The 16,504-nt window shown below is 43.9% G+C and overlaps 1 protein-coding gene across 4 annotated transcripts in view; it reads right to left on the bottom strand.

Annotated features, from left to right (window-relative positions):
- Positions 1-16,504, bottom strand: part of Aplp2 (amyloid beta precursor like protein 2) — a 61,956-nt gene that overhangs the window by 13,099 nt on the left and 32,353 nt on the right. For 2 of the 4 annotated variants that reach the window (XM_041656751.1, XM_041656750.1), the window contains exons 2-11: positions 15,349-15,522; positions 14,155-14,278; positions 12,360-12,472; positions 10,458-10,660; positions 8,460-8,665; positions 7,341-7,508; positions 4,560-4,690; positions 3,026-3,100; positions 1,611-1,769; positions 179-307 (exon numbers count right to left, since the gene is read on the bottom strand). In XM_041656751.1, the coding sequence (XP_041512685.1) occupies positions 179-307; positions 1,611-1,769; positions 3,026-3,100; positions 4,560-4,690; positions 7,341-7,508; positions 8,460-8,665; positions 10,458-10,660; positions 12,360-12,472; positions 14,155-14,278; positions 15,349-15,522 (1,482 nt within the window). The remainder of the gene's footprint in view (positions 1-178; positions 308-1,610; positions 1,770-3,025; positions 3,101-4,559; positions 4,691-7,340; positions 7,509-8,459; positions 8,666-10,457; positions 10,661-12,359; positions 12,473-14,154; positions 14,279-15,348; positions 15,523-16,504) is intronic. The other 2 variants (XM_041656753.1, XM_041656752.1) reach the window with 1 other exon arrangement.

Below are 16,504 nucleotides of genomic sequence, written 5' to 3' on the forward strand. Positions count from 1 at the left end.
GCGGTTGTGGGGACGAGGCAGAAATTCTTAATAAATAAATAAATTAAAATAAAAAATAAAAAAAAAAAAAAAAAAAAAAATTTGATTGGAAACTCACTTATCTCTTTCGGAAAAACCCAACTAACAACAAGCACAAGCAGCAGCGTGTCTCAGCACCTGCTGGAAATGTCTCGTTTACCTGGGATTTCATCTGGGCAGCCTTTTCTGGGTCAACAGCCAACACATGCTGGTAATGACGAATGGTGTGCAGGCGATCTTTATTCTCAGCACGGACATAACGACGCAGAGCTTGCAGAATACGATGTGGCTGCCAAGACCAGAGAATGCAAAGTAGGTAAGGAAAACGGAAGTTTCAAAATTGATTAAGGATAAAAGCTAGGGGGCTGGAGAGATGGCTCAGTGGTTAAGAGCATTGCCTGCTCTTCCAAAGGTCCTGAGTTCAATTCCCGGCAACCACATGGTGGCTCACAACCATCTGTAATGAGATCTGGTGCCCTCTTCTGGCCTGCAGGCATACACACGGACAGAATATTGTATACATAATAAATAAATATTTTTAAAAAAAAGGATAAAAGCTATAGCTTGGAAACAAGCTATGTTTCTTGGTTTTAAAAAAAAGCAAAACCAAAAAAACTATGTTTGTTCCAGACTCTTCAGCTCATGGTCCTCCTGTGAATTACCTTCTTCCCCCTCCTGGTGTGGCTAACACCTATATTGTGAGCTAGGTGGTTTTCTGTGTCACTCTAGAGAGAGACACTTCAATGGCTTAATCAAGAAGGATACAAATATCCTTCTGACAAATACTTTTTCAGGTAATAAAAATTATCAACCGTATGTACACCTAAGTACATGAGTGGGGGAGGCCAGACCGCAGCATGCATGTAGCGGTCAGGGAGCAATGCTGTGGAGTTTGCTCTCTTCTTCCAGCTTTATGTGGGTTCTGCAGATTGAACTCTGGTCGTCTGGTTTCTGCAGCACATGTGTCTTTATCCTCTGTGGCACCTCACTAGCTTCCTGTCCAATACTTTCTATCACTCTCAAAGCAAGACAGGTTCGATTTATGCACTAAAAAAGCTTGAGACCACTTATTCAAGTGGAATAATTCATATCCCACTATGAATTATTTTACAACTTTCCTTCTCTGTTTACTAGACAGCCCCAGGCTTGAGACTCCCCTGTCACTGCCTCTGAAAGGCTCAGATTAAAAGTGTGCACCACCACTGCCCACACCTTTCCCTTTCCTGCATAATATTACTTTGATGGAACTGGTTCAAACACGTATATTCAAAGAAGGCATGCTTTCCTTTTCTGAAAGTAAGGTAGCACAGAAAATCCAGAATTATGGAAACAGTTGAGTCCCCTGAGTTTATGCTTGTCCACTTGCATATCACAGGTAGCATATGTATGGTACCAAGCTCATACACGCAGAGACTAGACTCGGTTCCTTTTCTTTTTTTAATCTTTACCTTCAATTTTGTCAAAACTTGTCATAAAAATCTGATTTTTTTATCAGGCTGTATGCAGAACATTGGAGTTCCACTAAGTACACGCTTTACACAGGCAGCAGGAAGAACAGGATTTGTCTATAACTGCTCTGACCGCCAACTCACCCGAGGCGGGTCGGACTGCAAGGCAGCCAGGTAATTCTCCAGAGCTACCCGCCGGCGTTCATTCAGCATGGCTTCCACTCGGGCCAAGTGCGTTTCCACAAGCTGCTGCTTCTCACTGGCTGCTTCCTTCTCCAAAGCTTTAACCATAGCTTGGAAATGCTAAGCCAAGAAAGGAGGAACAACATGGAACTCATGGCACCAGTAGGAAGTCTAAGCAAGCACCCTCAAGATCCAACGCTTTTCTTTGCCTAGTGCCTCTATGTCTATAATACCGTAACAGATCCAGAGCGATATCACCTCTGATTTCTATTAGGATGCGTCCATCCAGAAAAAAAAAAAAAGTTTCTATGTTAGAGACCCTCTTGAATTTCTGAACTGAAATGACTAGGTTTGCAATTTAACATCTGGTTTTTCAATGCTCACTATCATGTTTTCCATGCTCTAACAAGACACAAACTTCTAAATCCTGAATCCAGTAACTAACAGGACATATTTTGAAGCACAGCTCAGTAATGTGCTGGCTCGCCTTGAGTCACACCTACTAGAGCTGTAAAGAGAACATTATCTGTGAGCTGTCTGGCCATGTTCACTGGCAGTTTCCCTATAGAAGATAAAATTGCTTATGTAAGAATTAAAGCTCTGAGAATTTGAGTGACTGACTAAAGAAGCCAGGGTCCTCCAGGAAATATACCAGTGATGAGGAGAGAGTTCACCTGGTATATACTAATTTTAAAATATGTGCTTAGTCTGGGTGAGGGTGGGGGGCTCTTTTGTTCAACTCCCAAAACTGCTCCCACCCACAAAAAATTAAAGCAATAACACGATCCACTTTTCAAACCCAAATCAGTCTTATGAATTGCTGTTTCTATTGCTAACCCTTCCTGTCTACTGAAGAGGATACAATAGCAACAAATCTGTTGCTATGATTTTGAGGTTACAGTTTTACAAAGTTAGGGATAAAATGCATTAAAGAGCTGTGTTTTCTGCCTTCTGGCTTGTCAATGAGTCAGGTTCTTTTTAATCCAGTAGTGTTGAAAAACAAGTCAGAGCTCATGAACAAGACAACAGAGGGCTTTTTGCCAGGAGAGCAGAATTAACAACAGCAAAGCCAAAGTCACTTCCTGCACCAATTAGGTGTGTTTGGTCTATTTCTTCTTCAGACAAGCAATATTACTAGGGAAAACTAAATAGGGAAGACAGGAGAGAAAGGGAAGAAGGAGGAAGAGGAGGAGGGGGAAGGGAGAAGAGAGAGGGAGAGAAGAGGCAGAGAGGGGAGAGAGAGAAACTTCCTTGTAATTTAAGTCCTTGACTAGGAGGAGGTGTTAAATTCAAACTCCCTGGGAGCTGGCCCTGACTGTGTTTTCTGCAGGTCACACTGGACCTTTTGTCCCCTCTGCCCTGAGAAAACGTTCTACCTGAATGAGGGTCTGTCTCTCTGCTTTGGGGAGGTTTTTGGCTTGAAGCTCTGCCTCTTCCCATTCCTTCTTCACCTAGAACAAAGATCAAAAGCATTTATTAGAGAATAAGCCTCTGAAACAACTTCTCCATTTTCTAAAAATACTGATGGGTACTGAATCCAATGCCGGAAATTGTGCAAAAGGAAACCATACCACATGATCTCTTGAGGTCAGACTATTGCTCAAAAATGTCTAGGCCTGGGCCATCCCCAGACATAACTTCAATTCCATATCTCCTTGTTATATATCTTGGGGCAAGTTACTATTATGCTTATTCCCCCTTCATTAAAAACTAAGATTAATACCTATTTTTATCAAAACTGATAATGACATTTTGCTATGATTAAGTCCAGTGTATAAAATATGAGGAGCACGAGCCTAGTAACCAATTCCTTCTGTTATTGCTGTCTTGAGACAATCTTTTTTCCTCTTCTTTTTTTTTAATTATTAAATGTTTTTATCCATTTTACATACCAACCACAGTCTCCCCCCCCAACCCCCATTCCTCCCTAAGGACCCCATGAGCAAGTCAACAAACCTAGCATATTAAGCTAAGGCAGGACCAAGGCCCTCCCCGCTGCATCAAGGCTGAGCAAGGCATCACACCATAGGGAACAGGCTCCAAAAAGGCAGCTCAGGCACCAGGGTTAGATCCTGGTCCCACTGCCAGGGGCCCCTCAAACAGACCAAGCCATACAACTGTCACCCACATGCAGAGGGCCTAGTTTGGCCCCATGCAGGCTCCCCAGCTGTTGGTTTAGAGTCTGTGATGTTTTGATACAATCTTACAGTAACTCAAGCTGGCCTCAGGCTCCAAGTATAGCTAAAGATGACCTTCAAGTTTTGGTCTTCCTGCTGTTTCCTTCCAAGTGCTGGGATAACAAGTGCCCCTCTACCCTGCTTTGTATGGTACTTGAGACTGAGCCCAGGCCTTTATGCATGCTAAGAAAGCACTCTCTAAACTAAGCTACATCCTAAGTCCCCAGGCAAGGCCACCTAGGTTAAACTATGCATGATCATGAGGAGGATGTACTATGGGTCTCCTTGCTTTAATTTTTAGAATGTTTCCAAGTAAATAAAGATTCCAGAGACTTAGACTCTTCCCTCTGCAACTAGAAAGCATTAATGACTGCTTTACTTCATCTAATCTACTTTCACAGCTTCATAACCCAAGTCTTCAATTTTGACAGTGACAAAAAATTTGGATCTTTAAAAATAAAAATTTAAAGTCAGCAATAGCAAGAGTAACAAGCACATACCAGTACAGGGCGTGTTCAGAAGTGCAACGCCCCTGAAAGTAATTTCATCACATGGGGGAGTAGGTGGAGAAAAGGGGTTCATCCACTGGAGGTAGCTCCCCAGAACCTCATGGCATTTTAGCCAGCAATGTTCCTCTCTTCCAAGTATAAAAATCCTGCCTTGCAGGGTACTTGCCTCGTGTGCATCAGGTCCTGATCCAATTCCTAGTACCACAAACAATACAAACCATTACCCTGTCCATTCGATTGCGATGCCGAATCTCCAGCTGTTCCTTAGCCTTCTGGAAGCGGGCATGTTCATTATCGTCCGCTGAGGTCTCAAAATACACATCAACATCATTGGTTGGCAGGGGAGTTGGGGGAACTGAAAAAGTCAGAGAGAGAGTCAGCCAGATAATCGAGCACAGGAGCCACAGGATGGACTAGATTTGTCTGTGCCTCTGTCAGAAAGTGCAGGGTGCTGCTGCCTGCCAAGACGCCACTGCGAGATTGCGGTGGGCAACCTTCTTTGAGTAACATTCGCTAACCATGTCAGTCCATGTCAATACAGTAATTTGTTGGCAGCCCAAAGCGCTAGCATCTTCAGAACCCAGGAAGCATTTACTTAGGACTGCAGGACAAAAAACACAGCTGCTTCTACAATCTTACCCTTCAGAGCTTGAAACCTAAAAACCTAAAACATGCCACCCTACTGTTATTGCTAATGGTATCTAAGTGGAAACCAGGACTAAAATCAGACCTCACGGAGACATTTCCACAAAGGTCTCCACTTTTAAGGAACAGTTTCCTGTCTTTTTTATGGCACTCTATGGGCCATAATTTGGGGAAACTGGTTCAAGTATGCATTCTTTGCATACAGGCTGAGTGGAGAAAGTTCACTGAAGGACAAGGATGCTTAGGCCTCTGTCCAGTAACAAGGCTAACAAAGGTTAAACTAAATTTATGTATTTGATGAGGATACTTTCTACTGATGGGAAGATGCTTTGGTCTTACTCTACTCATGACACTGACTAAGGCTTGCTTTCAGGTGTTCTCCAGAGCACAGACCATTAAGACAGAAACCTCTGACCTCACTGCTCTTAGGCATGAGCTGCTATGGCCCCCAAGGCAAAGTGATTATGTGCACAATGGACTGGTGGGCAAGTACACTTTGTGGAAATATATAGTTTTAACCCAGAGAGGAAGTGTGAAACTGGTTTAAAAAAAAAGCTAGAAATCAGCTGACCACTCCACAAACTATCAGAAGCCACTTTCCATGCCCCCCCTTAATTTAGTAAACCTTGTAACTGTAATCTTGTTGATACTTCATCTCTCCGTATTTTGAAGAAGGATCTCAGTACCCAACTTTCAAATGAATTAAATTACAGCGTGTTTCTTAACAAATCATATTCCTCTAGCATTTATTCAAAGTTCAGTGAAGAACTTCAAATCATTTGTGCCACTCTCTACACAGTCATCAGGAACACACATCAGAAGTATAAAGGCTTTCGTGCTGCGAAGACGGTTCCAGTCTTTGGGCTGGGAGAATGCTAACAGTGGTTCCAATCACCCCTAGAAACTAAAAAGGAAAAGCACAGCATTCTGGAGACTTCCTTCTGGAGACATGAAGTACAGGTCAGATCATGACAGGCTCAGCCTACCCACTCAGTGTGAGCACAGACAACCTGGTGTGCATAGGTCTCCAAGGCTCTCCAGCTGAGGACCCTGAAGCACACACACAACTGCTTCTCCTCAGCAGAGAACTCCTGATGCACAGGAGATTTCACCTTGTTCAGAGTACTGTGTGAGATTTGGGTATAGAGAGTGTCTCCACACTTTGATGATCCTGAGATCATCAAAGGGCCTCAATTCCTTACGCAGTAGCCCAAAATAATGTTCTCTATATCCTTAGCCGAATCATCTTTAAAAGCAGTAAACATCACAAAAATTCTTATCTCTACATCTTTCCTAAATAAATTTATGGATGAAAGTTCCCATGGTCCATTTTTCTTTAGACCTTTTCTGGACTACTAAATAACAACAGCCTTTCCCTAGTGTGGCTGGAATGGAAGCAATAAAGCACACCACAAGAGATTAAGATCTTAAACATTTTTTGGAAGACAAAGAAGAAAGTCTGTGAAGATATTCAAATGAGAAACTATCAGAAGCTACAGCAAACACCAGGGACAGGCAGAGGATGAGTTCCAGAGCAGGAACCGAGGGAAACTACCTGGCCAGAGGATTTTCCTAGCATATAAATTAAGATACAAGACAGGACCTTGACAAAGAAAGTAGTAACTATAAGAAAATCGCTCCCTATGTTTAATGTAAGTCCAACTCAGCTGAAGCACTGCCCTTCCTCTGACACCAAAACCACACACAATTAGAAATGGACTCACTTCCTAGAGCCCTACAAAAACCCATGTGGCCACAAGACTGTCGAAGTCAAGTCAAGAGGTGTGGGGCACAACTCTCACCAGAGTGCAGAAAGTGAGGTATTTCAATACTCTGGAATCCCACAAGTATTCCTGCTGTCACTCCTTTTGATGGTGGCTGTCCTAACAGGCAGCATGCAGCACAGGGGTCAGCAACAGGTTAGTCAGACACAGAACAAGAGGCGTGGGCCAAGGCACATGATTGAGCAGCCCTCAGTGCTATCATGGAATTGCTCTGAGTAGTACCTCTCAACAACAGATGACCGGAGGACACAGATGCCTTCCCGAAGACACCAACCCCACCCCCACAGCCTATCAACTCCTGGTTGTGCAACCACTGCACCAGGGTGGGCACACTACCACTCACTGCCAACCATCAGTAGACACACAGGGAACACGGGACACCAAAAACTGAGCTCACAACTGCCAACAGGAAGACAAAGCCTTGGTCTAGAAAGCACAAAGATGGGGGAAAAGACTGACGGCAAACACCCGAGTCGGCATAAACATGACATAGATGCAGTCACAAGGACAGCAGGATAGACAGAAGGCTGGACAGGATGGCACTGCTGCGCAGGGCCAGCACAAGGCGGGACTTACTCATCGTTTTACACACAGCCATACAATAATCCTCAGACTCAAAATTGTTCCTGTTGCCGCCGCAGCCGCCATATATAAAGCGTACGCACTTTCCCTTGGAGAGGTCGAAGTACCAACGAGGCATCACAGCCCGGCAGGGCCCCGTCATCGCCTCCTGGGAGCAGACAGCTGTGTGAAAATGGTCAGAGTGTCAGCAGGGCAGAGGCAGTGCTTCAAATGCTTCACAGTGCTATAGGCCAGCCGGGGCAAGGTGGGAACAACTGGCCTAAAAAGCCCTGACCAACCTCACTCACCAATACAGGCAGACGGAATCACTTTCACATGATGAAGACATTTAGGGAGAAAGATAATTTTACTTTTCTATTTTTTTTTTGTACTGAGTCTAGATTAATACCACAGGCTGACATAAAGGATCTGCTTGTGAGCCTCACACTTCTGATCTGTGCAGTGGTGACAGGTGCCTGCTTTGTTCTGATGGCTGCTCGTAGGATCAAAGGAGTCAATGTGAGTAGAAAGGCCATTTCAGGTGTAATACCTGCAGCAGGGACTACAGCACCCGAAAGGATCAGCGTTTACACAATCTTCATCTCCAAAGTAAACTGCATACTTCTAGACAAAGTCAAGTATTTCCCTCAGTTGAGTCCTAATTCTTCAGATCTTAATCAGCAGTGATAATATGTAAGTGGCTCTGGAACTACCATAGCCTTTCCCTTTTCAATTTTATCCTACCCTCTACAAAAGCCCGACCGGAAAGTCTACAGACAGGAACACACATGGGTAAAGAAAAACCAAGCAAGTCCCTCCCTCCCTTCTAGAAAGCCACACTGAAGTGAGAGCTGCCCTGGGATGACAGCACATTCTAAGCTGGCTATCAAAAGTCCTTAAGGGTGGCTGCTTCCTGTTTTCTAACTGGAGCTCTGTCATGCCAAATTCTGCTTTCTGGTTCCATTCCGATCCCGTCTTGGCCCTGCCCAGCGGCTCATGCTGACAGCCCCACCGCCACACTAGAGAAAGCTGCATTCCTGCTGGTACAGACGCTGCTTTGCCTTCTGAGACTTACCCATGGTGAGTGAGGAAAGAACCATGTGGATGTCATGCCATGGCATTACGCTGAGTTACCTTTAACATCGTGAGCAATCTCCTTGTCTGAAACAGTGCCATCACGGCTGGGCTCAGTTGGGTTCTCCTCAGTGTAGTCATCTCCTTTAAAAGAGTCATAGTAGTAATCACGGTCTTCCACTACTTCCCCTTCCTCCTCATCCTCATCTTCCTCATCCACAGCTGCTTCTGTGAAGTCTTCCAAATCTGCTTCAGTAGGAAATTCACTAGAGGCCATAAGCCAAAAAGGAAGGTTAGTAGCAATTTCTATGCACAAAGCACAATTCCCTTCCCTATGCTGAAACACACAAACAGAGACAGGAAATAAGTTCATCTCACATGTAACTGTGACATCAAAGCCCTTGGCCCAGCTTTACTGGCAAAAGGGAAGTTAGTGAATACAGACTGCATTATGGAAGATAATGCGGCCCAGGGGCTGGAGATGGCTCATCGATTCTTGTTGCTCTTGCAGAGGACCTAGGTTCACCTACATGGAGCTTCAGAATCATCTATCTGATTCCAGTCCCAAAGGATTCAGCACCCTCTTCACACTTACAAGAGCACCACCAGGCACACAAGTGGTGCACATGTATTTGTGTAGGCAAAACACACCGTAAAATAATAAAATAAATAAATCTTAAAAAAAATAATGTGGCGTGGTATTGGTGGCATACACCTTTTATCTCAACAACTGGGAGGCAGAGGCAGTTGGATCTCAGAGTTCAACGCCTGCTTGGTCTACAGAGCAAGTTCCAGAACACTCAGGGCAACACAGAGAAACCCCATCAATGATGATGATGATGATGATGTAGTATAAAGACAAAGGCCACAGGTTTTCATATATTCAGGTTATGGCTAACATAAAAAGCAGGCTGGATGAAATTCAGCACAAGGGGACACTCACTATCCTGGTTGTTAGGATTTTTTGTTGTTGTTTTGTCAACCTGACATAAGCCAGAGTTTACCTGGGAAGAGAAACCTCAACTGATAAAATGCCTCCAGCCAAATTGCCTGGAGGCAAGTCTGCAGGGCATTCTCTTGATTAATGGTTGGTTTGGAAGGGCCTAATCCACTGTGGGTGGTGTCACTCTAGACAAGTGGACCTGGGGTGCATAAGAAAGCAAACTGAGCAAGCCTGTAAGCGGTACTCCTTCATGGTCTTTGCTTTAATTCCTGCCTCCAGGTTCCTTATTTCCCTTCATGAAGGACTGAGAAGCTGTGCGGTGGTGAAACAGATCCTTCCCTCCCCAAGTTGCTTTTGGTTAGTGTTTTATCATAACAACAGAAATCCAGCTAAGATACCAACCTTAAGTTATCCAACAAGGAGAGACAAACAGCCACTTTTACAGAAGGGCAAAAACATAGGCCAGCCTGGTCTCTATAAGGAATTCGCTGCCAGCTAGGACTACACAGATCCTTGTCTCACAAATGTACAGCTGTCCTTGACACCCCCACTGGGAGGCCCTGTTAGGCAGAGGCTGCAGTCTACCATGGCCTGGCAGCTCTTTCTGAGCTCCGCAACATGGAGGACCCCTTCTCCCCTAAGTTTGGGGGAGAGGGGCTTCCTACTCTCTATCTGACCTTATTTGGAAAATGTCTCTAGGTCTGGCTATCTGACTTACCTCTACACAGTTCCCTGCAGCTTTCCCCCTGGTGCCCATATGGTAATTAGTCATTGTGCTAGGAGCTTTAGGATAGGACCACGCTTCCACAGATGATAACTAAGACTTGTGCTTGGAGCCTTATAATAGGAATGTGCTGTTTAATGCAAGGTAGGCGATGCCCCAGCCACTGTCCCCGTCCTTCATATCTCCCTTCACTCTGGAATAAAGTTGAGCTGCCTCCTGGAAGGCTAATTCCACTGTGTTCCCAGGCTATACAAAGCTCTTGGTCGCCGTTTCTGCCCCTATGTCCTTTCAGACTTGTGGCCAACAGACCTCAAATAAAAAAGGGGACCCCACAGCCCCCAATCAAACAAAACTAGGAAAAATGAGATCAACACTCTAAATAACAGTTTACCTTTTATCAAGATCATAGTCTTCCTCTTCATCCTCCTCATCCTCCTCATCCTCCTCTTCCTCCTCCTCTTTGGACATGGTAGAATCAGAGTCAACAATCTTTGTCTGAGGGCAGCACACATACTCAGTGCCATGGAACTGGTCTACCCCACAGGGCAGCAGCATGCCATAGCTATGTAAGGTCATCCCTTCAGTCAGACATGCCTACAAGAGACCCACAGACAACATCAGGGTATTTCATAAGACAAAATGATTGGAGGACAAATCTAACTGAAGGATCAGAGTAAGAGAGGGTATTCCTTCCTACCACAAGAATGAAATGGCACCCAAGCTCGCCTTGCTGTGTTTGTGTGCATGCACACACCACCTAGGCTGTGTAGAGGTGACCTTAGTTCCACAGTGACCTTAGGGGCCAGGAAGCCTTCTTGGGAGCCCTGGTGACAGCATACACTATCAACTATCTTTTAACAGCCCACTCTGTGGCTTACACATGCTAAGCAACTGTCCTTTTACTCAGCTATATCCCAGCCCAAATGAAGGAGTAAATACCGCTAAAGTATTTCTGCTCCTTTTTTCACAGTGCTAGGAATAAATGAAACCCAAGGCTTCAAATGTGCTATGCAAGAGCTCCGCTACCACTTTATCTCCTTGGCTCACTAACAGTTTACACTAGGAACCTGGGAGCCAGTGGGCTAGGCAATCCATTTGCTAAGCTCCAGGTGATGTGGCTAAGCGGATATTGAGCTGCAGATGGAGTGATGGAGGCATGAGGCTGCATCTGTTCAGAACCAGGACATCAACATGATCCAAGTAGCATGGTTCCCGAGGCGCTGGCGGGGTCACTGCGAAACCTCTGCTCTACTGTAACATTGTGTGGGGTGGTCCTCTTAGGAGACATCTGGCAACATTTAGATATAGTTATGGAACAATGGAGCCGCATCTCCTCAGCTCAGGTGCCTGAGCCAAAATCCTTCGAAGCAGGATCTCTCCATACCTCTCAACAGCTAGATTCTGGCTAGAATTGTACCCTGGCCTTGCCAATGTCACACTCTGAGCACACTGGGCCCCATAGCAACCACACAGGCCCTGGTGTAGATCTACCAGGTGAATCTTGCTGCTGTCAGGGCCAACTAAACAAACACAAAGCTCATCAGCACTAGGCTGCCTTGGTGTCTGGGATCAACAGACAAAGAGGTTGAACTTGGAATGGAGACTCTAGATTCTGTAGATGGAGTCCTCAACAAGACTACAACCATCTGTTGATTTATTTTATAAAATTTCTAGTCTAGTCTTTTCTTATTGGGCTATTAACTGCTTGTTGTTGATGTGCAAACATTCTTTATATATGTTGAACATTCTATAGATTGTAGATCTTTGTCTACTGTGTGCATTATGAACTTTTTATTAGACTGACAAAAGAAAAAAAAAGAAAGAAAGAAAAACAAACCTCTAGGAACCAGACTTTTTCATGCTGTACCTCTGTTTAAAAACATCTATTCTCCCAATTATTTTTTAAATTATTTTTATTTGTGTTTGCCACCTATATGCAGATGCCTATGGAGGCCAGATGAGGACATCAGATCTCAGAAACCTGGTGAGCTGTGAGTCACTTGATATGGATGATGGGAACCGAACACAGGTCCTCTGAGAGGGCAGGAAGCACTTGTAACCACTGAGCCTTCTCTCTCCAGCTTCCTCCTAGGTATTTTAATTTAACACAGAAATACCTAGGTGTGGCAGTACATACTCCTCTGAATTCCAGAGAGAGGGAGGCTACATAAGAGGATTGTGATGAGTTCCGGGTAGGCCTGAGCCTATCAAGTACCAGGCCAGCTAGAGCTACATAGCTGAAAACCATGCTGTCTTCTGAGGACTGGCAGCTTCCTTCCTGCAGTGTTCTTACCTCCTTGACCACGGTGTGCCAGCGCTGGTGTTTCTCACACACCTCCATCCGCTCTTGGTGGAAAAACTGGCAGTTTTCTGGAACCAGCAGAACATCACTAACAAACTCGCCCACTGTGGGGAAGAAAAGCCTTTGTCAGAAGCAAATCTGGTTGTAATTCAGGGTGCAATCAGCCTTCAGTACAGATCTTCCTAATAAAGTATAAAAATTAGAATTATAACCAGCATAAACAGTATCAAGCAAGAAACATGTGCTAAATGTTTCAATAATTATCCTATCCTAAGGAGTCTAAGTCTTGTAGTAGATAGAAATAGCTTGGCCAAGTCATGAGAAGAAAGTAACTACTACTATCTAGTCTTCAACCCCATCGTAGACCTGAGAAGGGAAATAATATTACTTGAGTAAACAGGAAGTACAATCAAGCAACTTCCAAAATGAGCAATAAATGATAGAGACAACTGGCTACCAGGGCAATCATCCACAAAGGGGGGGGAGGGGCAGGAGGGAATGCTGAAATGGGAAACACAAACACATGGAGTGCTGTTACAGTATGAGAATTTTACAGCCAGATTTCTCAGAGTCAAATGCAAGGGAAGACTGTCCTTAAACCACATCATACAAAGATTTTTAGCTCTGTGCCACACTGCAAGATGTTCAGATTTAAAGGAGATGGCTAGGCAAACACAATGTCCTCCCTTCCTTCCAAGGAATGATGTACATCAACATAAGAGTTGCCGCATACTTGGTGCAGTTCTTGGGTCTAGTTCGTCCTGTTACTTGGCCACTCTTCCTTGATACATATAAGCCTAATAAAAAGCACCATAATCCATTTTTCTGATGTCTGTAGTTAAGGGAAAGTTTTAATGAAATGAGAGAGAAAAATCAATTTTTGCTTTTGTTTTGTTTGTCTTTCACGACAGGGTTTCTCTATGTTGCCATGGCTGCCCTGGAATTCACTATGCAGACCAGGCTAGCCTCAAAAGTATGTACCACCACCACATGGCTGAGAGAAATAAATTTAACAGATGGCTCAAATTAGATCTAAAGAACTCCTCAAGTGTCAGTGTTAGTATCTCCCTTGCCTGTGTTCATACTATTTTGGACCAACTACCAGTGTGCCATCCTTACTAGCATCTGCCACCCACTCTGCTCTTGAATCACGCAGACTGTAGTTATTCACTAGGTAAGGTAGGGAAGGGCTAAGACTACACTCACCAAGTGACAACCCTGTTTCTGAGAACACACTGTCACTCGCAGCTTTCTTCAAACTGGCACTAAATGTTAACACCAGCAGTAACACGACAACACTTGGGTAAAGCCCCAGCACTTCAGAATGACGGGACCACACAGCATCTGGCCCTGGCACCTGACTACATTCCATGAGTCATTTTCCTTCCTCCTGAGAACTATCACCAATCTGACTAACAGTCAATTTAAACAAGACAGACTGTAGGGAACAGGGGACCCTTTTCCTTGGTTGCCTTCTTTAGTGCTGTTTCAACTATCTTTCTTAGTACTGATTTCAAATAGTAAATATTAAGAGTAAAGCTGCCCTGCTTTGGAAGCAAGGCTTCTCTTTGGTGTCCTGGAAAAGGCTCATCCTCCAGAGTCAAGAGTCACAGTGGAAGAGGCAGTTAGCTCGAGAGAATCTACCATCAACACAGGGAAGCACCAGGTACCCACAGGAAATCCCTCCAATAACTCCATTTTAATAGATGCAGATACTTTACTGTGAGCCAAGAACGAAGCTTACAGGCTGGAGAGGACACTTCTAAAGAGCAACCGAAACACTTACCAAGACACTTGAACGGAATAACGACGTGACTCTTGCACTGTTTTCTGTCCCTTCTGCACCAGTTATCAATACTGACTGGCTGGTTTGCTTCCATCACATTTGTGATCTGCAGCTCTGGATATATCTGTTTAAGAACAGTAACAACAACAAATCCACACAATAAACCATAAAATGGGTATTTCTGCCTCCACCCATATGCTCCATCAACCTTAAATGCTATTACACTATTCTATATTATACTGACAAAAATAAAAATATACTAAACTATTAGTTTTCTTTTTGTTTCTCACTGTTTATTTATAACAGATATTACCCAATTTCCTCTAGTCAAAAAAAATTTGTTTTGATAAAACACCATCAGTCTTAGCCAATCAGAGAACAAAATCATCTGATTTGCATATTTTGCCACAGCATGTTTTAAAGTGGTCATTAAACCTGCCTGTGACCTTGTCAATCTTAGCCACACTCATCTGGAAAGACGTGTGGTCCTTTGACACCAATGATGCGGTTGATCCCTGGGCATTTCCACAGATGCACAGGGCCACACGTCTGTCACTGTCGTTCTGCATGTAAGGGTGCATTTGTTCCCTCTAGTTCGGGTGAGAACAGACAGGACGAAGGCTGGTTTTTCTTTTGATACCTTATATTTCTGACTCCTCCCATGGACTGCTTTTAAAAGGGAGTCTGTAAGTAAGGCAAATGCAGGTTTTCAACCCAAAACAAATCTGACTCAGTATCAAGTTCACACACAGGATGTGTGTACAGTGCTGAGCTCTTAAGTGAAAGATAGAGGCAAGTCTATGAAGTACCTGCTAATGGAGTTAAAACCATACTTCACCCCGGTCCTACACGTGAGAAGTTCCACTCATATTCTTTTGCAAAGGGTCAAGTTGACTCATATCTAGAGGATTCTTCACAACACTGGCAGCTTTCTATGAACAAGCCAAAACCACAAATTCTACACTTGACATATTTTGTTTTTCATCTTCCTAAAACAGAACTAGGTTCCTACCAACTTTCTACAAAGAACTGAGCTCACAACACAAAAAAAGAAAAACCTCAGCAATATCTAAATTTAGAAACAAAAGGGACTGGAGTTCTAATTCTTAGTACTTTGGTCTTGGACAGGGGGAACACATGCAACCCTGACCCAGGAAAAGAAGCGGAGTGTTAACTTTCTGGCAACACTCTTACCTCCTGGCAGTACTGAAGAACTTCTTCCTTTGTTCCCAGGCAGCTCCTGCTGCCTGTTGGGTCAGGCTCCCATTTCCCAGTCTGAATGTTCACATGCATGTTCAGCTTCCCACAAAACATTGCAATTTGAGGCTCAGCAACAGCAAAGCCTGTCCCAGCATTGGCTGCAAGAGCCTATCAAAAGAGAAAGCAGAGACCTTAGGTTTAGTCAAAAGATACGCAGACAGGCACAGGCATTTAACAGTTGATACAAGACAAACATCTTACAGCTAAACTACTTGGTACTGTTCTACTTATTATACTTGAAGATCTAAAAGCTGAAAAGGAACCAAAGGGTGGCTAGAAGGTGCTAAAGTATGACTCCTGTAGGAATATTCCCATGTGATCTAGAAACGCAGAATCACCAAACTGGCAAGAAGCCTTAGCAGGGAAAGGCACTGTTGCCAAGCCTGACAACCTGAGTTTGATCCCTAGCATCCATGTGGTGGAAGGAGAGAACGGATTCCTGCAAGTTGTCCTCAGACCTCTGTGTGTGTCAAGGTCCTTGTATCCACTCAACCGCCACCCACACCTGGGAGAAGAAAAAACCAGAATAAAGTAACTACCAAAAACTGCATAGACCTGAAGTACCTTCAAGTTTGAAAGCAAGCATTTTAAGACAAACAAAAGGAAATTCAACTTTGTATTTATGGAAACTAATTCCTAAATATAAACAGGTTTGTACCAACTGACTCCTGGTCTCCAGGTCAAACTACTGTAAATTAGAGTGTCTGATTATCAGGAAGGACAGCTAGTTTCTATCAGCATCTCTACTGGTCTGCTTCAAGGTGCAGTTGGCAGGAACAGGTATGGTTCACTATCAACTTTTATTTGTTATCTCTTTTCCAAAATGTCTTATAATCTCGGGTATTTACTTTTTCTCTTTCTCCCCCTCTGGTACTAGAGATTCAATCTAGGGTATCACACAGGTTAGGCCTGAACTCTATCACTGAACTAAATCCCTACTTCATCTACACATTTTTTATTTTGAGACAAGGTTACTCAGGCTTGTCTTGAACTCTTCCTGCCTCAGCTTCTTGAGTGACTGGGATGGTAGGCCTATAGTACTTTGACATAAACTAATTCTTGTTTCAGGAAGTATGCCAGAATTTAAAAC

The sequence above is a fragment of the Microtus oregoni genome, unplaced genomic scaffold (assembly GCF_018167655.1).
Source record: "Microtus oregoni isolate MIOR12 unplaced genomic scaffold, Mior012 000008F_ref0000371, whole genome shotgun sequence".
NCBI classification, from domain to species: Eukaryota; Metazoa; Chordata; class Mammalia; order Rodentia; family Cricetidae; genus Microtus; species Microtus oregoni.